Raw genomic sequence first — 22,490 nt, forward strand, 5'->3', positions numbered from 1 at the left:
GAGTGGATGTTTTCAGAGAACTATCCACAATGACTCTAAGATGTCTTTCTTGAATGGTAACAGCTAATTTAGACCCCATCATTTTATATGTATAGTTGGGATTATGTTTTCCAGTGTGCATTATTTTGCATTTATCAACATTGAATTTCATCTGCCATTTTGTTGCTCAGTCATCTAGTTTTGAGAGATCCTTTTTGTAGCTCTTTGCTGTTTCCGTGGGACTTAACTATCTTGAATAGTTTTGTATCATCTGCACATTTTGCTACTTCAGTGTTTACCCCTTTTTCCAGATCATTTATGAATATGTTGAATAGGACTGGTCCCAGTACAGACCCCTGGGGGACACCACTGTTTACTTCTCTCCATTCTGAAAACTGACCATTTATTCCTACCCTTTGTTTCCTATCTTTTAACCAGTTACCAATCCATGAGAGAATCTTTCCTCTTATCCCACGACAGTTTACTTTGCTTAGAAGCCTTTGGTAAGGGACCTTGTCGAAAGCTTTAAGAAAATCTGAGTACACTATATCCAATGGATCCCCCTTGTCCACATGTCTGTTGACCCCCCTCAAAGAATTCTAGTAGATTGGTGAGGCATGATTTCCCTTTACAAAAACCATGTTGACTCTTCCCCAACAAATTATGTTCATCTATGTATCTGACAATTTTGTTCTTTAATATAGTTTCAACCAGTTTGCCTGGCACTGAAGTCATGCCTGTAATTGCCGGGATCACCTGTGGAGCCCTTTTTAAAAATTGGCGTCACATTAGCTATCCTCCAGTCATTTGGTACAGAAGATGATTTAAATGATAGGTTACAGACTACAGTTAGTAGTTTTGCAATTTCACATTTGGGTTCCTTCAGAACTCTTGGGTGAATACTATCTGGTCCTGGTGACTTATTACTCTTTAGTTATCAATTTGTTCCAAACACTCCTAGAATGACACCTCAATCTGGGACAGTTCCTCAGATTTGTCACCTAAAAAGAATGGCTCGGGTTTGGGCATCTCCTTCTCATTCTCAGCTATGAAGACCGTTGCAAAGAATTCATTTAGTTTCTCCGCAATGGCCTTATTGCCCTTGAGTGCTCCTTTAGCATCTCGATCGTCCAGTGGCCCCACTAATTGTTTAGCAGGCTTCCTGCTTCTGATATACAGAAATTTTTTTTTATTACTTTTTGAGTCTTTGGCTAGCTGTTCTTCAAATTATTTTTTGGCCTTCCTAATTATATTTTTACACTTCATTTGCCAGAGTTTATGCTCCTTTCTATTTTGCTCACTAGGATTTAACTTCCACTTTTTAAAGGTTGCCTTTTTGCCTCTCACTGCTTCTTTTACTTTGTTGGTTAGTCACGGTGGCAGTTTTTTGGTTCTCTTACTATGTTTTTTAATTTGGGGTATACATTTAAGTTGAGCCTTATTATGGTGTGACACTCTCATAGTATGGTGATATGGAAGGGGACACATATAACTAGAGAAAAAAACTTGTATTTTTTTTCTTTGTTTGATGGGTAAGAATCCAGAGTGCCACTTTTGTAATAGGTCTGCTGATATCTTCACTGAGCTACCAGAGTGGGAATACGGAGAACAGCCTTTTCCTATGGGCAGGCTGGTGGGTAACAAGTCTTTTTTTCCTACATGGAAGTCAAGACCATCCCAAAACTGTTGTCCTGGTGGAAGGAAATTAAATTTTCAAAAAGAGTTTGCTTCAACATCCCTCTCGGGTGGGGGAAGTAGGAATAAAGTCGCCATTGTTCCTAACTCAAAGCTTTCTTTTCTCAAACTCAGAATCTTCATATAAAGAGTGTAACTTGGAATACTGTTGTACAATTTAATTACTGCTTTTTCTTCTTTTCATTATCTACCAGACTAAGAACTATTCTTTTCTCACCCATTCCTTTTAACGCTCTTTCATCTTGTATTTTTGTGTTTTCTGTAACTGTTCCGAATGCCTTCTTTCTGTCTCTGCGAAGAAGTTAAACTATTACTGAAAATTGGTTTCAGTAGTGAACCACTGAATCAATATTGAAATGGCATAAGTGGAGCAGATAAAACATCTTCATTATCATTTCAGATACAGAAAGTGTGAGATTTGCTAATTTTTAGTCATGTTTTCTGAAACAGCATTGAAGATGATGTATTTGTACGTACACCACTTTCATTACTGATTTAGGATGGAGTGGGACATGCTTCTGAAAATTATTTAGTAATTTCAATTTTGTAGTGTAGAGGTGACTAAGTTTTATGTTGTGTCCCCATTTATACAAGGAAATTGACCTATTGCTGACAGGAGCTGGCAAACAGTTTACCTGCTGCTGGTGAAACAAAAGTTTTCAGCATGGAGTGGTGTCAGTATATAGCACACTGAAGTTGGAACTCTGTGCTTCACAGAATACAAAGACATGCTGTGTGCCCCAGAGAGCTTACAATATAAATTTTAAACTGGACTTAGGCCCTGATTCAGTACAGCACTTAAGCGTGTACTTAACCTTAAGAACAGAAGTAATCCCTTTGTCTTCAGTGGGGAACACTCATGGGCCTAAAGTTAAGCACATAAATCCTTTGCTGAATTGGGGCCACAGTTATTGGGAATGACTAACAAAGGTGGGAATGGGTCAAAGAAGGATGAAGGCTACACCAGTTCAATAATGTGGCTACTTAATTTAGTCATGTGCAAATCATGTGGCTCATTTTAATGTCCTTAGGTATAAAAATAAATAAGATGAAGATATAAAGTAGTGAGTTCTCTTCTCTATCTTTGCTGAATATGGTTCTCCACAATGGTTCCATTGGAAGCAATACTTGAAATATTTCAAGTCCTCCTGTAGACAGCATAAAATTCTGGAATGCTGCTGAAAATTTTTGTCTGTACTAGCACTTTAACCATGTGCAATTTTGATTCAGAGGGAACTGAGAACTATTCTCAGCAACAGTTCAGCTTCCCAGTATGGACAAGGCGACTGCTATTTTGCTGCTGAAGATGATTTGTCTCTTTCTAGGCTGGAAGTTAAACTTTATAGAACATTAGTCCAGGATACCTCTTACTGACAACCATTATAAACTGCATACTGTACGTTTCCTGTTGCAGATAGGTTTTAGAGTTTGGTGTGAGTGGCTGTGGTCTGCACTGAAGTCTTTCTGAAAATCTTCCATAATTGCTTGACCACCTCCCCCTGTGCTAGAAATGAGTGCTAGTGTTGACTGACTACCAGCTTTTTTGCTGCCATATTATCTAAGTCTATCGAGAGCAGATTCTAGAAGGCACATTGTTAAAGACAGTCAGTCCACATTAACATTCCCACTGTTGCTAGTGTTGATAGAGTTGGTGGAAGATTTTCACCAGTGCCTCAGTGTAGATGAGGTCTGTGTATGTGGTAGGAGAAGCAACTTGAATGTAAAACATTAATTGTTTAGCTTTCCTTTTGAAAAAGGAAAATCTGCAATTCCATACTCCAGTTAGGTAGACTGTTTGCTTGTAAATTGTGATTCAAGACCGTTTGATACTAAAATGCTATTGCAATTCTCTTAATTTCTGAGTGGGAAATCAGAGAATATGTTCTGCCTCTTCTCACATCCCAGTAACTGCCTTGTGTAGACCTTAAAAGGCAACATTTTGAGCCTCCCCAATCCTTCTGTGGTGTGTGTTTGTGTGAATTAAATTATTCTGTTTCTGAAGAGAGAGACACATCCTGGGAATATTTTGGGGGTGTCTACATTGGAAGATATGTTCGTGACACTAACTTGGCTTAGATAGCAAAGTAGGGTTGTATTCTGTGAAGAAAAACTAAAAAAAAACAAACAAAAAAACCCCCCAAAAAACTCATAAAGGGTATAAATAGCTTGATGCCTTCCTCTTCAGCAAATGATTTTTGTCAAGTTACAGGCCAAAATTCAGACTGGCTTGTTGTCAAGGTCACTGTAAGTACAGTAGACAAAAATCCCTAAGGCCACCAAACTCAGAGCATAGATGGGTAGAGTAGGCAGAGCAAGATTTTTTTAACCTCTTTTTTTGTTTTAAAGATATCGAAATTAGTGTGTAGTAATGCAGTTTAATAAACTTAAGTATTTAATTGGAATGTTCATCCGTCTATTTGTGGGTAAAACGATCCACGGTTATTTCAGAATAATGTTAAAATAATGCCCAATCAATGAATATGTAGTGATGATGCATGCTACTCCATCAATTCCAGCTGTGTTCACCTCCATTGCAGCTGAAAGGAATTCTAATTGGCTGAGACATGATGCTACAGACATTCATCAGTGAACCCAAAGGTTTAGGCTGGCTGTGGCATGATGAAGCAATTTGCATGTTTTAAGATCTATGAGTCTGACTCTTGCTCTTATGGTTTCTTGAAATTGTGAAGAATCATCTGCAGCTAGGTGTTTATATTATAGTAACTTTTTATTTTATTCTTTAATTTCTAATACCCAATTAGAGTGTGCTGTAAACAATGCAAGTTTAAAGGAACACTGTCAATTTGAAATTATCAATTTAAAAAATGATTTCAGATATTCTGTGTCATTAAGTTTCCTTGCCAGTGTTTATGATCTTAGTCATATTTACCAAATACTTAGATTTTTTTCTCTCCCCAGTGACTGCAAAAGATCTACACAAACAGGGGAGACTAAATATGCAGGAGAATGAAATATACAAAAAATAAGCTGAAAAGTAAAAGATAGTGTTTTCTCTAACCTTTTAGAGAATCTTAGCTCTTACCGGTAATACTAGGTTTAAAAAAAAAATCAGATGAGTATTTTTTTTTTAACTTGATAGTCTCTCTTTTTGTAAATTTTGCAATTTAGCGTCTTTCAGTAAAGTGGGGTTTATTATTGTACTTTTCGGGAAAAGTATAGAATGCTCATTATGCTTTTTGTATCTTTGTACTTCAGTCTTCTGATTATACTTTCACTCAAATGATTAGATTAAAATAAAATGCAGCACTGATCTGAACCCTCTATAGTTCAGCATACTACTGTCTGAAGATTTGCATCTCTTGTTTCCTTTACAAAATGGCAAGATAAATCCGATTATGTTGATGAAAGAGGTAATGCATTTTTTTTTTAATAGTAAACTTTTTGGTCTCCAGAGTGTGGAGTATATTACAGTGTAGAGATTTATTGTATCTTTCTCTTTAAGATCTAGGTAAAAGAAAGTTGTGGAAATGTATTTTAGCCAGCTGGCATTTGATTCACTTTGTACTCAAGATGACTGTTAATGTAAAGCTGAATTGATATTTTTTCAGATGCTGAATGGTGCCTGGCTTGCATCCAGTAAATGTACCATGCTCATAAGTATGATGGGTTGAAAACTCTATGCCCCTTTGATTGATACTATTATATTTACTATTAACCCATGGCAAATACTACCCAAAAAGCTTTTTGAAAAGAGAGCATTTTGTGAAACGAACATTTCTAATTGTTATACTGAAAGTGCAAAGTCTAAAAAGTCCAGATTTTTAAATGCGCATGAAGAGCTAAATGTACTGTACATGGCTTGTGCTACATTTACTAAGTCAATAGAAGTTTTATATGCATAATCACACATGCGCCGTAGTACTTAATCCAGCTATGTAATTTATATGCTTCACAGTGATCACTATACTTTGGGTTGAAACCTCTTATGCTTGCTTCTCGGCCCAAAGATAATCATAATGAGAAAGTTTTTGGTAAATTTATATTTGTGTGTTTTTGATTAATCAGTGTATATAACAGTTTTTTAAATGGACTTGATGCTGCACTCTAACTGAAAATTATGTAACTTCATTCTTCAATGATTAGTGTTAATAGCTTTTTTGAATACATCTTCTTAGAAAAATATTCTTTGGAAGTCTTTGGAAACATCAGTATATGACTTTACACTCAAGTTTACAATGCAGAACTCCAGTTTTATACATGTACTTCAAATGTGTGTCAGATTCAGGGATAATGAATACCTGATTGTTAAAAGAAATTATTTTAAGAATAATGGAGAAGCCCTGTTTAACAAGAGACTGTCTACACTATAGTAGTGCAGCTGCAGCATCAGTGTAGTGCTTCCTACATCAATGGAAGGGATTTTTCCATTGATGTAGTTAATCTACCTCCATATGAGGTGGTAGCTAGGTTGACGGAAGCATTCTTCCGTCGACCTAGCAATGTCTACAGTGGAGGTTAGGTCAACCAAACTGCGTCACACAGGGCATGACATTTTTCATGGCACTGAGCAATGTAGCTAAGTTGATCTAACTCTTTTTGAGTGTAGACCAAGGCTAAGAATCTGAACTGTTTTCTTCTGACCAGGGATGTGAACACAGGCTTGTGTTGTGATGTTAACCTCTTATTGAAAGTTTGCCAGTTTTGTTGGGTTCTTGAAGTAGCATTGACTTTGGCATTTTTAGACAATAGCTGAAATATCAGCAGTGTCCCTCTTTTCTTTAAGATGGCCACAAATAAGGTCAACCTAGCTGTTTAAGGTGGTTGTTTTTAACAGGCAATTCTCTATCACTAATTTTCAAATTATGCACACTCTCATTGTTTGTAAATGTCTTATTGAAATAACAGACTCCTCAAATACTTTAGCATCAGGGAAAGAAGAAATTGATGGGTGCAAAAATAGCAACGTGCCACAATTTTCTGGATTTGTGAAATTTTCTGAAAATTTTGTGATCTTGATTTTAAAAAACCTCTTTCCATTAGGAAGAGCACCTCCACTATGTGAAGTGATATACCGTTGCTTGGTTAACCTAGACTTAAAATTCTCTACTACCAAACAGCAATGGTTCTTATCTCCTTTATATTTCAAAAAGCTTAACAAATGATTGTTATCCCCAATTTACAGATGAGTACTGAGGTACAGATATGTGAAATGGTAAAAGGGGTAATTTATGTGAGATTGCCCAGCTAAATCAGTGACAGAACTAGGAATGGAACCCAGTTCTTTTGAAACCCAGTCCATTCCCTATCCCCTGGACCATGATGCCATCAGGCAGCAAAGGTATATATTTGTCCTTCTTTCATCACTTTATTCAATTCAGGTGTGAAATTTAGTACTGGCATGAAGCATTTACTGGGTAATGTGTGGGGGAGTTTTTTTCTTAAATTCAGAAGTTAAATGCAAACCAAAACCTTTATTAATGTAACATTAAGTTTACAAATGTAAAAGCATATCAGAAAATGATAGTTTTCTTTGCAAGATTAACGTACACATGCATACTGTGTAGTGAAGTATACATTTAACAGTAACTAGTAATTTAAAGTGTTATGGCAATAGGGGCAAATTAATGTTACATTGAGAAGCATATTTTTTCCATTTCTTGACTTCAATTTAAAACCTGAATGTTGTATAAACGTAACACTTTTTATTCAATAAGTATTGTTTAGATCTCTCTGTGTGTGTATATAAAAATAAAAATATGGGCAAGAAACATAATCTGAGTTGTTGTAATTCTCCTGTCTACTCTCTCCACTTGCTGGTAGTAACCTTCTTGCCTCATCTATTGCAGGACTTTTGGAATAGTGATTCTCATTCTTCTTTGACTTGTCTAGCGATAGTGTTTGGATATGCTTTAGTGGGAATTAAAAATTATAAAACCACCCATCAAACTGAATTTGTAAAAACTTGCTTGGGAAAATAAGTGTTCTAAGTAGTCTGCAATTCAAAGCATTTCCTGTTCTGCATGCTTATCAAGCCTGTGAGCTCTACTTCCAAGCTGAACTAGAACAGATTTGAGAATTATTCCTAGCTGATTGGGGATGGTGTAAAAGGGAGGGAATAAAACAAAATTTCAGAGAAAATAGTACCACTTCTTTATTATTTCAAGCTACTAAGCATACAAATGTTGTATACAGAAAAAGCTTCAGACTTTTGGGAGACCAAAGGAAAGAATTACTATTCATTTGGGGAGGTGTGAAATGATATAAATGTTATTGGAATACTTATTTGTGAGATTGATCCAAAGGCTCTGTACATTTTGACAGATGAGCTTCACTGTACTAATCTGCGTACCAAGTAAAACCAAAATGACCTACTTGTTTCCTGGAATTTTTCTGCACTCACGCAGCTGTCAATCAGCAGGTGGCGGTTAATTGTTAAATAAGACTGTTATGGTTTCAGATGCCTCAGTGGTGCTCTTTTTATGGTTGTAACAATGGAAAGAATCATGTTGGAAGTCCCACACCTGGTCATGAGTCTGATTTTCTTTTTAGGACCATGGAGTCTAGATGTAGGATGCTGGAAAAAGTGGTCCAGAGAATCAGTAGATACTTTTGGCCAACAAGACTTTTGGCCAGCCTGACTCATCCAGAGAACAGGAGCTGATACCTGTCAGTTTTATAGGTATTCATTAGTTCTGTATAGCAGCAGTGAAAAAAGGCAGTTCTGGTCAGATTGCACTCTTCCTCAGTTTGGCAATGCTGTAAGCAAGAGCAGAGGTGCTCTAGAGCTATTTGTCTGCAGACTTCAGAAGGTAGCCTAACTGCTGTGTTCATAACCAGAAGGGATAGAAACTTAATGTTTTAAATGTAAGCTTTGACTTTGCAGAAATTGATAGCCGTCACTAGGAAAACTTCCTACTTACTTCAGGTGAACAGTTTTGACATGACATTGAGACACTCCTCTTTGTTGTCTTGGTAGAATACTATTTAATTTACCTTTTCTCACTACGTCCTTCAAATATTAATTTTTTTTTTACCTTTGCAAAGTGCGTTAAAAGATCTCACTTGTTCACATTCAAAACAATGCATCAAATTTCTACCATTCTGCAGTAGTTTAGGATAGCTTGTGCTTTTTTAAACACAATATTATTTCATTTTGAAGTGTTCTGTGTGTGTTCCTAATAAGGAGTGGAACAATGTTTCATACTTTTTGAATGTTGTATACAGAAGTTAAATTTTTATCGGTTGTCTACTGAATTTTGCCTGATTCGGCTTTTTTCATCCTTTCAGTTTTAGTGTTACATGTTTTAAATAGGTATGACCTTTGTTTTAGATGTTTGGGTTAGAAATCAGACATTTGAGGGTATGAGAACTATGAATATAACATGAACTGAAGCAGTAGGTTAGGATTGAATATCTTGGATTGTTCTGTGGAAAAGAACAATTCAAAATTATTCTGTTACTAGTGTAATTTTTAAAATGATAGAATATGTATAGTAAAGCTGTCATAACAAGTGCAAGTACATTCCGTAGGTTGAAAGTATAATGAGGAAACCCATCGTTCTGAGCGTCTCCATACTCTGCATTGTAGCAGTCACTGTCTCCAGGGATGTAGCATGAACTATATGTTGATGTTTTTGTAATTCTGTTTCTCTCTAATTTGAACTTTTCATTGGGACTGCCTCTGTTTTAATGGAGTATTGTGGAGGTAAATGAAATATCTAGTTAGAGGAATGTTAAAATCAAACCCAAGCAAATACTTTCCTCACATTTAATTTAATCTGACCTAGAATATTAGCATTGTATATGTTAATCCTCCATGTGAAATATAATATGTTTACTTGGTCAGCCAGTTTAAAAAAATCCTTGGTTTTTCACTGAACAGGTTTTCTCAGTTAACTTCTAAGAATATTAATTATAAGCGTTTAGTTCAAATCATAGCATAGTTTGACTCTGTTAACGTTCTTTCCCATGGAAAACACAGCAAAATTAATATTATGTAATCTCTGAAAATATTGCACCTTCTCTTTGGACCTAAAAGTTCCATATTTTTGCAGGGTGGAGGCAGCTTTGGTATATTTTCATTGAGCTACATTGCAATTATTTATCACCTTCCAGATGAGCATTTCAAAGTAGTACTGGGATTATAATTTGTTCATTCATTGAACACTGATTTTGGATATAAGAACAATTTACTAATAGCAGTAACTCTAAATGTTCTCAATTTTATGTCTTTAAGATCTCAATCCTAATACTACATTAAAGCAGTAGTTCTCTCTTCAGGTTCTCATTCATTGTACATATAGATTTGATTGAGGTCAGTTAAATGGTGGTATCCTGTTAGTGCAGAAGTGTGATCTCAGCTGCCAAGCTGTATCCAGAAAGTCATAATATTGTAATAATTATGCACATGGAAAAGTAAGCTAATAAACTAGCTTTGCAGTGCAAATAATTATGGCATAGGTTGAAAAGTTTAGCTAGAAAGCTTTGTATATAATACTATAAAAATCTATTGCTTTCATCCTGAACTGGATTGACATTTTGTTTTTTGGTTTGCAGTCAGTCCTTAAGTAAAAAATTTCTAGCATCTTTTGATAGAAAGTTTAGGCAGTGACACTTATCCTTCTCCATCTGCTTCTAAGAGGATTTTTCTAGTCTTTCCAGATTCCATTCCAGTATGTAGCCTAATAGCTTTAAGTGCCGTTTCACGGTTGGCTCAGTGAAGATAAGGACAACCTAATGCTTATGGTCCAAGGGCTTACAGTGTTTCTCTGATGCCAGGGAATTGTCATGTCCTGCAGAGCATGAGCTGAAAACAAACTTAAATATTTAACATAGCTGTGTGGTATAGGATACAGATTGGAATCATTCTGTATCCATGCTGTAAATTATGCTTGAGTTCACTAAACTCACAAGTAGGTTGTGAGCAGAATAATAAGGATAAATATTTTATGCATACAAGAGACATAGTTTACTTGTGTCAATTCTGTAATGTTCATAGACAATGGAATAATCTTGATCAATCTTCTAAAATGAGAGGTGAGCGGGAATCTTTGTAACTGCAAACATGGAAAATATGATCTGCTTCTTACTCTGAACACATTTCTCTTATTCCCATTGTATCTCAGTTGGTAGATTTGGTTCATCCCTGGTGACTGCTAGTAGTGCTATGCTGTACAAACAGGGACTATTGATCAAATTTGAAGTCATTAACTTGGCTGCTTAAATAGATGCTGTCCTATATAATTAGTAGAACAAGAGAGTAACACTGGCTGATACGGCTTTATTCTAAATAAAAGCCTTTTCATAAAATCTTAATTTGGTGCTATTCAGATGTTTTTCTTGTTTTGTATATTTAGCTTGCACAAGAACTAGGCTTTTTTAAAATTATTAAAGTAAACAAAATATATTTAAAATAAAGCGAGGATAATAGTTTTGTGACTATAAGTGAAGAATGACATTGATATGATGTGAGACTGCAAAGCCTTTGATGCTAATTGTAAAATCATGCTTGGAGGAAATGGTCACCAGGGTGTTCTGTGAGGTAAATGACTAGTTAATCTCATGCTGCCAGACAATTTCTTGGGTAGACAAATGAAAATATTTGGGGAAGAATGGCTTATCACTCTCTGGCTCCAACTGCTTAGAGTATTCTGTCCAAAATGTTTCAGCTTGCCTCCTCTGTCCATAGTACCTTGTTTACACACAACTTACCAATATGTATTACAAATGAGTGCTAGGTATGCGTTAGTGTAGTGTGAACAGCATTAGAACAGAATAGTGGTAATCTCATTAATATGTGTACAGTATGTGCCTGCAGACAGTCTAGTGTTCCTGAGTCACATTGTTGCTAGTCTCTGGAGAGTCTGCAAATTCAGCAGTAGGATGCATGCTTATTGACCCACATTTCCTCAGGCACAGAAATAGTCACGTGTGTCTTCCACACCAGGAAATGCATCTCATTTACTGTTTGGAAACTAGACAAGCATTGATGTACAGTAACTTGGTTCATCAAGCATTTATATAACCTAAACCAAAGTGCTTTCAGGGATTTACCCTTTGTATGACTGATATGTGATTAGATAGACCAGGGGTTCTCAAACTTCATTGCACCGCGACCCCCTTCTGACAACAAAAATTTCTACAGGACCCCAGGAGAGGGCACCGAAGCCTGAGCCTGCCCAAGCCCCGTCACCCTGGGTGGAGGGGGCAAAGCCAAAGCCGCACTGCCCTAGGCCTGGAGGCCAAAGCCCAAAGGCTTCAGCCCCAGACAGGGGGCCTCTAACCTTAGTCCTGATGCCCAGGGCTGAAGCCCTTCAACTTGGGCTTGAGCTTTGGCCCCGGGCCCCAGCATGTCTAAGTCAGCAACACATGAATCGCTGAGATAGACTATAGAGCGTATATGTGTACGCTTCCTTTAATTTTTGTCTAACAAGAAAACACAAATCTCTATGTGCACACTACTGCCTTATTCTTACAATAGCCAAGTAAAAAATTGCTTACTTCTAAACCAAAAGTGTTTTAATTGTTTACCAGATATTAGAAACTTTGATATTAATCCAGTGAAAACGGCATTATATAGGGGTATTTCCTACAACAGGTTAGCTGCTGTTATCTAATAGAGAATAGTGATTTTAATATTAGGATTAATAGACTCTGCAAAAGGATCAGGAATTGGGGGATGAATGAGAAATTTGATTTAAAATAAATACTATAGACAACTTGTTCCATACTTTCTATGCATTTTCAGCTCTAAGCGAGAAGGCTTTAGTGGCGATCTTTAGAAAACTATAGATGTCCAAATAGTAATGGGAATAAGAGTTTTAAGCTCTTTGTGCTGAACTACAGTAATTTGGACCAATAAATGGAGAGGATGTATAATAGTTTGTGTATAAATCTCAGAATTTGACAGTTGAAATTTTCTAATGATTCAATTACGAGTAATATTTTAATCGATAGACTTCTTATATTAAAAATCAAAGCTGGTGCTAAGAATCTCATGTTTGTCTCATTGCAGAAAATTTCTGTTCCTTACCTCCCCAGACTTGAGAAATAAATTGCGCCCTTATGCTAGAACTTCCAAATTTGAATTCCTAAAATCAAGCACCTAACTCCATATTTAGGTGTTTAGGTAATAGGTCTGATTTACCAAAAACAAAACAAAACCAAAAAAAACTTGGCGCCTGTAGTTTCTGTTGAAATAGGTGGGAGTTACAAGTGCCCAATGCACTTCTGAAAATCAGAGCAATTACTTAAAAATAGATTTTGTTGTGCAACTTTAGATACTTAAGTTTGGAAAATATAGGCCTTAGTCTTCAGATTTGGCTGTGCCTTTTTATAATCTTCTGGGAATGGCTTAAGAAAATTATGCCTTGTTTTCTATATCTGATAGAAATAATGTGGCTATAAAGGAGTATTAATAAAAACCAAAATTGATTAATAGATGTTTGACCGCTAATCTGATACTTTAGGTGTTCTGTCTGGTGCCAGTGTACAGAATCGGCAGAGTTTTAGTGTTTAGATCCTTCTCTGTCTAGCTGCAGTGGCAATGTGACTATAGAGCAGTATCTCACTTCCTGGATCCAGTATTAAATGGGGTTTGACTGTGTCTATTGCACAAATGGCTAAACTATGTGCAGCCACAGTTGGAAGGGTCCTGGAGGGAACAGTGATATTGGATTTCAAGCACAGCTTCATTTGTGATGTAGACGTGGTCAGATGTGAGTAATGAATGAAAATGACTCTCTCCATTTTTAGTACTTATTTTCCTACAGGAAGGAATCCAAATGGTGTTTAGAATGACTTTTGGGTGTTTATGCTGCAATAACTTCATGTGGCAGGCTCACTTTGCTTGGCTGAGTGTTTTAGAATGGGCTACATAGAAGGGAAGGCAGTATATCTGTGCTAAAAAGCTGATCTTTCAGTATCAGCAGGGGTTGAAACTATTCATCAGGATCTCACGTATAGTAACTAGCTGTGCATCAAAAAGTAGGTAATCAATCTAAAATCTTTAGAATTATAGATAAATCTTTTAAACTAATCTAGCGGATAGGCAAATCTTGTATATGAAGGTCTTAAATGTGAATGTCATTAATACCTTGATACGGTCCTAGGTAAAATCTAAGACCTTATTACTAATCTGGGGGAATTCTTTCTAATGACATATGACATAACTGTCAACTCAAAATAAATATAACAGGAATTCAAGGTAGGTCACTCATATAGTTGTGAAATGAAGTTATGCTCATGGGAAATATACATACTGGATACAGTTTTAGTTATTTTCTCCATATTGAAAACTAACAGTACCCCGTCTAGCTGTTAGTGTCTAAGCAGTATCAGTGCCTTGATGCCTGGCGGGGGAAGGGAAATGCTTTTGAAGAACTAGCCAGCACCATGACATTAGTCTCAGCGTTCCATGGTGGTATGCAGCTTTAGGTTCCTTTTGGATTCTTTAGTGATACTGGATTACCAGTTAGCATCAGCTGCCAAAAATAACTTCTTCCATCTACTACTGGCCAAGAGGCCATGCCCCATCCTTTGGATGTGTGGTCATCCACACATTTGTTACCCTTGGCTTGACTATGGCAACACACTGTACCAAAGAATGAAAATAACATTGATGAAAAAATTCCAGCTGGTTCAACTAATGGCTGTCCACCTGCTAAGTAGCCCAGATCAATATGAACACATCACCCTCATCTTTTGGACACGCTTAGCTCCCCATTGAATACTGGCTTTAATGTCCTGATCTTGATATTTATAACCTTCGATGGGCTGGGGCTTGGTTACCTCAAAAATTGTCCCCCTTGTTGTCATGCTTACCCAGACAGCTGTATCCATCAGGAACAATGGAACTGTTAATAACAAGGCTGAAATTTGTGGAAGCAGGGAACAGAGTTGCCTTGGCAGTGGGGCCCATAGCTTTGGAATTCTCTCTATCACAAGGATTGACACAAGTAGTCTTACTACATTTTAGATGGAAAAGTAAAAGCCATCTTTTCGCCATAGCTTTCTTACTAAAATATAAATGTGAAAGCCAGCTCTATACTCTAGGAAATGGGGGGAAATCCCAGACCACCGGTTGCTTAAGGTACTCAATATAAAAATGGAGGCTGCAGTATTAATACCAATACACAATAGTAAGTAAAAGCAAAATAAATCCTATACGTTTAAAAAAAGGAGAACATGGACTGTGGACGTCTTGAAAAGTACTTCAGTATGTATTTATTTAGAGGCCGCTCCAGTAGTAATGTCAGATTAATTTAAGAGACTTTATTTTATAATTTTATTTTAAAGCGTAACCCTTAGTTCCAATAATTAGTTGGTGTCAGTTTAACTGCTGGAGATGTAAACTACTGGCTTACTGGTTCATGTTTAGACATATTCAAAATCTGGCCTTAAAATTTTTGTGTCTGATATTTTACAGAGTGAAGTTTCCTAAATTGATGTTTGGTACTGGAAATCCTTCATTTGAATGGATTTAGTGATTTAAAAGAATTTAGGGAAAGGGGGTGCTAGGATACTGTGGTTATGATGGTTATAGAAGTACCTTGGCTAGTATTAGTTGCCATCAAAAGAATTGCTTGTAATTGAAAGTTGGAATATCCCTGTTGGTTCCAGGTCATTAATTGAATCTACAAGAGTGTGTGTTGGTTTCAGTCTATTTAAATAGCAGCTATCCTGTGGACTTTCACTTGCTGTTGGGTCAATTTACTCCTCTCTTACTTTATAGTTGTACCTTTTAGCAGAATTAAGTTTACTCTTTGCTTCTCCCAGTTAAATGTTGTTCTTATAAAAGCTTTTTTCTTTCTGGTGGCTCTTGAGTCCATCATCTGAAGTGATACATAGTTTCAGCAGAAGCCAATTGCTAGCTGCCTTTACACAGTGCATTACATAGCAGCTTTTGTTAGATCTGCTCAGCTGAGTGCCAAGCTTTGACTGAAGGCATGCCTGTATTTTTACTTTAAGACAATGTTCCATGCAAGTTGTTTAACTAAAATCTTTCATAGTGATACATTTAAACTCTCATGGGATGAACTAGCAGTTTGCATAGTTTACAGCTTACACATGGTTTAACTGCATACATTTTTGAAATAACATTGTTTGTTTTTAAGCTCTTGCAAACATTCCTGTTGAGCATTTGATGAAAACCAGACACTTATCTGTACCAAAAAAATGTATTGTCCATAAAAATTCCAGATAGGCTTATTTTCATTTAAATACTTTTGCTCTTGTATCTTATGTTGAATCAATACCCTGATTTTTTGTTGTCTTATTCCATTTATTTGAAAAATAAAATTTAACTTCACATAATTGATTTTTAATATATATGGAATTCTGAATCATGTCCTTGTCGCTTTTGGTATGATCTTTAAGTAAATTAAATAGCATCTAAAATTGGAAGTAGTCTTTGGAGATTAATATAGTCTATGTGAAGGGCTATAAATCCCAAGCATTGTTTGGCTGAAATGCAAAATGCTTTTTTATGAAGATTTCAGGATTGAAATGGCAAAAAAATGCTTGCCATTTGGATGGATGTTTTAGAGCTTTGGCCATTTGGGAATAATATAATGTCACTGTTGGCCTGTTGCCTTGTTGTATTTAAATAAACTTTCTCAACAGCTTCAATGCAGAGGCTTCCGCTTTCCACTGCAGGACACTTGAAGCCTATGACCAGTCAGGTTTTTGCTATCTTTTTACTGATGAGATAAATTATTTGGCGCTTAACTGTGTGTGGGGGGGAAACAGGGTCAAAGATAATACTTGGTTAATAAGTATAATGGCTAACCATGTTTTGCCCTTGCCAGAGTTTTATATAAGCTGGCATGTGGTTCTCTTTCTGTCACCATTTCAAATGTGTTTTGCTCTGTGGACAATACTCTCTACCCCCCCCCCCCCAAATTTTGTCTATTTAATCAGTTTGGCTGATCCTCCCTCCTCTTAGCTGTAAGTGTAGTAAGGCATCCTAAAGTATATAGCGTGATGTGTTGCTGGAGCCACTCAGCATGTATGTGTTTTGTGGGTAGTTTATCTCCTACTGAGGCAGTATGGGATATAGCCGTCCAAGTTTTCCCAGTATACGAAGGGACAAAGAAAGATGTTTCTTTGTAAGGACTCTCAAACTTGGTTGACACATGGATATTTGTTAAGGGAAAAAAAAAAAAAGCAGCTGTGTGAAAATGACTCTACCCTTGTCATTTGTGTTTCACAAATTGGTCACAAAAACATAATTATACTAGTAGAGTGGCTGGCTGAGCCCTTCGCTTTCAAAAGGGAGAACAGAGCGCATCTGGTAAAAGAGCAAGATCCCAAATGGTGCATTTTATAACTAATATGTAGGTTTTCAGAAGACCATTACATATTTGAATTAGCACTCAAATGATCTGCTCTACACACGTTTTATAAAAATATATATTTTTAAAGAAAATCCATTTTTGAGACATTTGAAGAGCTTTCAAACTTGTGAAAGAGGAGGTTGAATATTATCCTAAATTCATTGAACCAGTAAATAGCTATCTAAATTATCTGAGTATTCTGTAACCACTTTCCTGCTAAGTATATACAAAGCAATTCCAAAGTAATTTTGGAAGAAAATTTTTTGGATCTTCACTTGGGGTTCTTTTCCTCTGTCTCGTGTCCTTAGAAAGTCCATTTATGTCCTGCATGAATTTCACTGTACAGTTTTGTTGATAATCATTCAGAAGTGGATGAGTAGTTTAAGGCTAGAGTTTGTATTTGTGGAATGTTTGATTTCCTGGAAAATTATGGGGGGGAAATCCAGGCTCCCATCTATATATTTACTAATTAAGAATTTTTTTTGCCTAAATATTCTTGTGGGTTTGATGTGTTAGGAAATGAATGCTGTCTGCAGTTGGCAGCCCTTTTGTTTAGGTGGTTCTGTACTCCGCCAAAAATCTTAAATAATTTGAATGAATACTGATAGCATTAACAGATGGGTAATTAAAGCACATTCATATAACATACCTAACTGACTATTTGCATCATTTTTAAAAGAAACCAAATAGTCCTACCTTCCTAATATTAAAAGTTAGTACAAATTGATAAATGGCCTTTGCATCATTGTTAGCATTGTTCCTTCCTGTTCCACACACGTACAGGATCCCAATGTCATTTCAAGATGTAGCTTCAGTCTTTTCATAAATCGGAAAGAACTATGTTTAAAGGGTGAACCTAAAGACAATTTTAATAGCTAAAATCGGTACCCGTATTGTGTTCAGATCTCAAATTTTATATTGAATTAACCATTCACTGCCGCACCTCTGGTATTTGTAAAAATCAAATGCATATTGGTGAAGTTATGATTAAAGATGCTGTTGTCAGATGCTTACTTTTTGGAGTATTATATATTTTTTTGCTGTTCAGCAAAGGCTGGGAGTAGAGTATAATGTTAAGATATGGGGCAAGAGTCAGAACTCCTGAGTTTGATTACCAGCTCTACCTCAGACTTGCTGTGTGCGCTTGGTATTTTCATGCTTTAAGAATTTTTTTAGTACTTGGATAACTGAAACAGCTAATTTTAGAACTTCATCATGGGTTTATTTCTCAAAGATTTTGATGTTATTTGAAGCACACATGCAGCACATAATTTTCAACACTTGACCTTCCAACAAATTTTTAATTTTATGACAATGGTGTGGAGCTCTGCACATCAATATCTTTTTCAGAGTGTGATCAGATATGTGCGAACCATTCAGATAATCATTGCTAGTCAACAGAGAATTTCTCTTTTAAAAAAAAATATTGAATGGAAATGAATATAATGTTATGGTTTAAGAAATAAAACTCACAAGAAATCCAAAATTGTGGTTACCACAGCAACTGTAACGTGGATGCATTGCTTCTACATTAGGGCATAAAATTAACAGCATAAACAGAAATATCCTGCATATATGAAAGGGAATATTGTTACAGCTCTTATTTGAATTGTAGCTTTGAATTTCCTGATTTTTGTTTAAATTCTCATCTATAAAGTTGCGTTTAGGATTTTTGCACTTCATTTTCTGAACTTTATTCCCTGTATATACATCACTTAAAAAAAAAAAAAAAAAAAAAAAAAGGTATTCTAACCAGTCTCTCAGTTGTTCACTTCTCAAAATACATATTGTATCCAGACTGTGACGGAATACAATGGGGTAATGAGAGCATAATATATTCTCAGATCGTTGAAAGATAATTTGTGGGCATTTCATAAAGAATTCACTCAATCAGATTTGTTGGAAACATTTGTTAGAAAAGAGGGAAGAAAAATTTGACTTATTTTGTTTTCACTTTTGTTGTGGTTCTGGTGGATGCATTACTTAGGAGAAGATTGAGAATAGTATACCATGCAGTGGGAATATGTGGCTGTATTCCCCTGAAATGTCAAGGGAGGCAGTGTAGTCCAATGAATATGGCACTGAACTGGGAATTGGGAGATCTGGGGACAGTTCCCTGCTCTGCCATTTACCCATCTGTAAAATCGGAATACTGATAAGACTGAAAAGTGCTTTGAGATCTGTGGCTAAAAATTGCTATTAAAGATCTAAATTGTCTTAATTTGTTTTGTGAGGCTGGGAGACTGTTGGGGGGGAACATATAGATAAGAAGGTGACTGAATAAGAGGAGTAGGTAATGGGTAGGAATTGAACATAGAGGCTAAACAAGTACGGCTGGTGAACAGGAACCAAGGGAAATTCCTACTTTCAAAAACTGATCTGCTTCCAGGAGGGGGAGTTGTGGCTGCCCTCACAAGGCATTTCAGACTTCTTTACTTATTCTGTAACAGAAATTCATTGTGCAGTGGGAGTGGGAGGGTTCTTGGTGCAGAGGTGGAGGGGAGGACACAGGGTGACAGTGGCTATGTTGTGTTGGGGACACAGGAGGATCCTTGGTTAAGTGATACACTAGCTAGAATTTTAGAGGCATTTAAAGAAATATTTAGGTTAGTAGATAAGGGTTGGATCGGGCACTAATTATGGGTGGGTAGAGGAGGGGACAGATGGAGAAGTTAATATTTAAAAAAATTTCCATACCTGCTAATATCTCCTGACAAAATTAAATTTGCATATGTTCGAATAAATAAAATTGATTTAATTCAACACCAGTTAACCTTCCTCGCTCCCACATAATTAATTCTAGAACTCTTTCACATGCCCCCCAATTTATTCTCTTCCCCATTTCTGTAATTCACCACATATGCACAAAGGCCCAATTCTGTTCCCCTGCACACGTTAGTCCTTCTATAAATTCCTTCTATAAATCCCTGCAATCAGCCTCGCCCCACCATTTAGCCCTATATTTTTCCTTAGTAAAGGTTAAAATATTTCCGAAAGTTTGGAAAGCTAGCCAACCCTTCCACGTACACAGGATGTACAGATGCAGATTTTAATCACGTTTATTGCTGGTCACTGCCGTAGTGTTTTGGTTTTTTTAATATCAGGAATTTGAGAGACAATATGGTTCCCTTTGTGGTAATGTCATGTTGAAATTAACATAAATGGAGAGAACTCTCCTATTTGCAAGTTCTTTTTATGCTTATGTAGGACCAACCTGTTAGTATTCTTTTCCAACTAGTTTTTTAATGCACTTTTAATTGTTAGCTATTGCTTAATAAAAATGCTCACACTCGCTCCTGGTGTGTGTTTTGAATCTCTCTTCAGAGGTGCCTACTGTTTGTAGATGGATATGTAGTGAGTTTCAACCCAGAAAAAAAAAATACTTTGAACCCTACTGCAGCCCACATAAAAGGGCTGCATAAAAAGACCTAAATATCTTAAATCTAGTAACTCTTCCTTTGGCAGTTAATTAAGAGAATACTTCATAGGAATGTAAAGGATAATGTATTGATTCAGTCCTGTAGCCCAGTTGAGTTCTAGTTTTAGTTAAGGTGGAGTGAAATGTCAGGATATGGCTTGTATTTCCACTGAAGCCTGTTCTTTGCTGACTAGCAAACTGTGTCGGCATTATAATACTATTCTCTATCATTAATGCAGGTCAGTCATGTGATGTTTGCAAAATATTCTGATGAGTTATTGCATGGACATCTGTACAGGTTTTCAGTTTGCCTCTGTTCTCTGGATTTTAAATATCAGAGACCCAAGTATTTGATTTTTGAAAAGTTAAATACACACAACCCTCTGAAATCTTTCAGAACCTGAAGTGCAAAGTTGACTCTGAATTAAAAAAAAAAAAAAAAAAAATTCAGAAATTCACTTAAAATTATGATCAAAATATAAAAACAAAAATAAAGGAAGAGGAGAATAGAATGGATGCCTTGGGCTTTGTGGTAACAATTTAACTTCAAATTGCAAATATAATGGTGTATTTTGGTACAATAATGTGGTTAGTCTTAGAAACTCTGTTTTTATACACGTGGTGCCTTCAGCAATATTCATTTTCTATTAAACTATTTCTCCTTCCATACCCCATCAAACGTAAATGATTGCCAACCTGGAAAAAAACACACTTAGATTTCTTCATGTGTTGCCTAGTGGTGGGAAATCAAAACACATTTGTCTGCCGTGAAGTCTCTCTTAAGGGCATGCACACAGAATAGGAACAGCAAGAAGAATCATTCTCAGAGGCAGTATAGGGAGGGTTGCTGGTGGTATTCAGAATATTTTCCACAGAAAATACACTGAACCATTTGGATGAGAAGGGATTTCATTTAACAGATTCATCTAAGGTTTTTAATCTTGTGCCACTGTACTGTGGGATTTAATGCCGCATGTGTTGGGCTGCTGCTGTCTAATTTTTAACACTTAAAATACTTTGTCCTTTTATGCTGCCCTCTCAGAAAACTTGTTCTTTTCCCCTCTGCATTTTAGCTTTGAATAACAGAACACACTGCTGTTTGTAGTTATTTTTAAACTGCCCTTTTTAGGGGTAGAAAAACAGCAATTTGGAAAATAGCCCTTAAGACAGAATTTATAAATAGTATAGCATTTGGTTGCACTATTGCATAGTAGTGCCAAAAAAATTCTCCTTCATAAATAGGTCGCCGCTGATTCCTTTGTTTGCAAGTTGCATACCATGTGAACTCTGGAGGCACTAGTGGAGGTATTACTATTATTATTATAATTTCTGTGTCTTGGGCCAGTCTACATTGGGCGTTTTGCTGGTATAGCTATACTGGCAAAGTGCTCCTAGTGTGGATGGAGCATGTACCGGCAAAAGCACAGTTTTGCCAGTATAACTGTGTACACTAGGGGCTTTTGTTGATGCAGTTATGTTGGTCAGAGCTCATACCTTGTCTCACCCCCGACTAGGGTGACCAGATGTCCCGATTTTATTGGGACAGTCCCGATTTTGTGGTCTCTTTCTTATATAGGCTCTTATTACCCCCCACCCCGTCCCGATTTTTCACGTTTTCTGTCTGGTCACCCTACCCCTGACCAACATAGCTATGCCAGCAAAAGCTTATAGTGTAGACCTGATCTCAGATACACTGAGGGCTTGTCTACACATAGTGCTGCTATAGCACTTAGTGAAGATGCTACCTATGCCAATGGTAGGTATTGATGTAGGTATTCCGCTTCCCCAAGAGGTGGTAGCTGTGTTGATGGGAAAAGCCCTCCCATCAACATAGCACTGTCTGTCAGAATTTCAGTTGGTATAACTCTGTCGCTCAGGGTAGTAGATTTTCCACGCCCCCTAAACGAAGTAGTTATACCATAAGTTTGTAATGTAGACCACATCTAAATGTAAACTACATTGCAGCTGGATGTCCTTGTGTGGTATACAGTAACATTCATTACAATGTGTCAGTTATTTTGCATCTAGGACTTCCTGTTTCCCACTTTTCCTTATGGGAAGAGAGGAGTAAACTTTCAAAGTAGACATTTATAAATAAGAAT

The 22,490-nt window shown here is 36.5% G+C and overlaps 1 protein-coding gene across 1 annotated transcript in view; it reads left to right on the forward strand.

The window, feature by feature from the left end:
• The first annotated feature begins 13,252 nt into the window (after window positions 1-13,252).
• The window catches only part of SMURF1 (SMAD specific E3 ubiquitin protein ligase 1), a 41,829-nt gene continuing 32,591 nt past the window's right edge, over window positions 13,253-22,490 (forward strand). The window contains exon 1 of the mRNA XM_026650763.1: window positions 13,253-13,352. Within this exon, the coding sequence (XP_026506548.1) occupies window positions 13,253-13,352 (100 nt within the window). The remainder of the gene's footprint in view (window positions 13,353-22,490) is intronic.

Source organism: Terrapene carolina, unplaced genomic scaffold, assembly GCF_002925995.2.
Source record: "Terrapene carolina triunguis isolate 2854851 unplaced genomic scaffold, T_m_triunguis-2.0 Scaffold93, whole genome shotgun sequence".
NCBI classification, from domain to species: domain Eukaryota; kingdom Metazoa; phylum Chordata; order Testudines; family Emydidae; genus Terrapene; species Terrapene triunguis.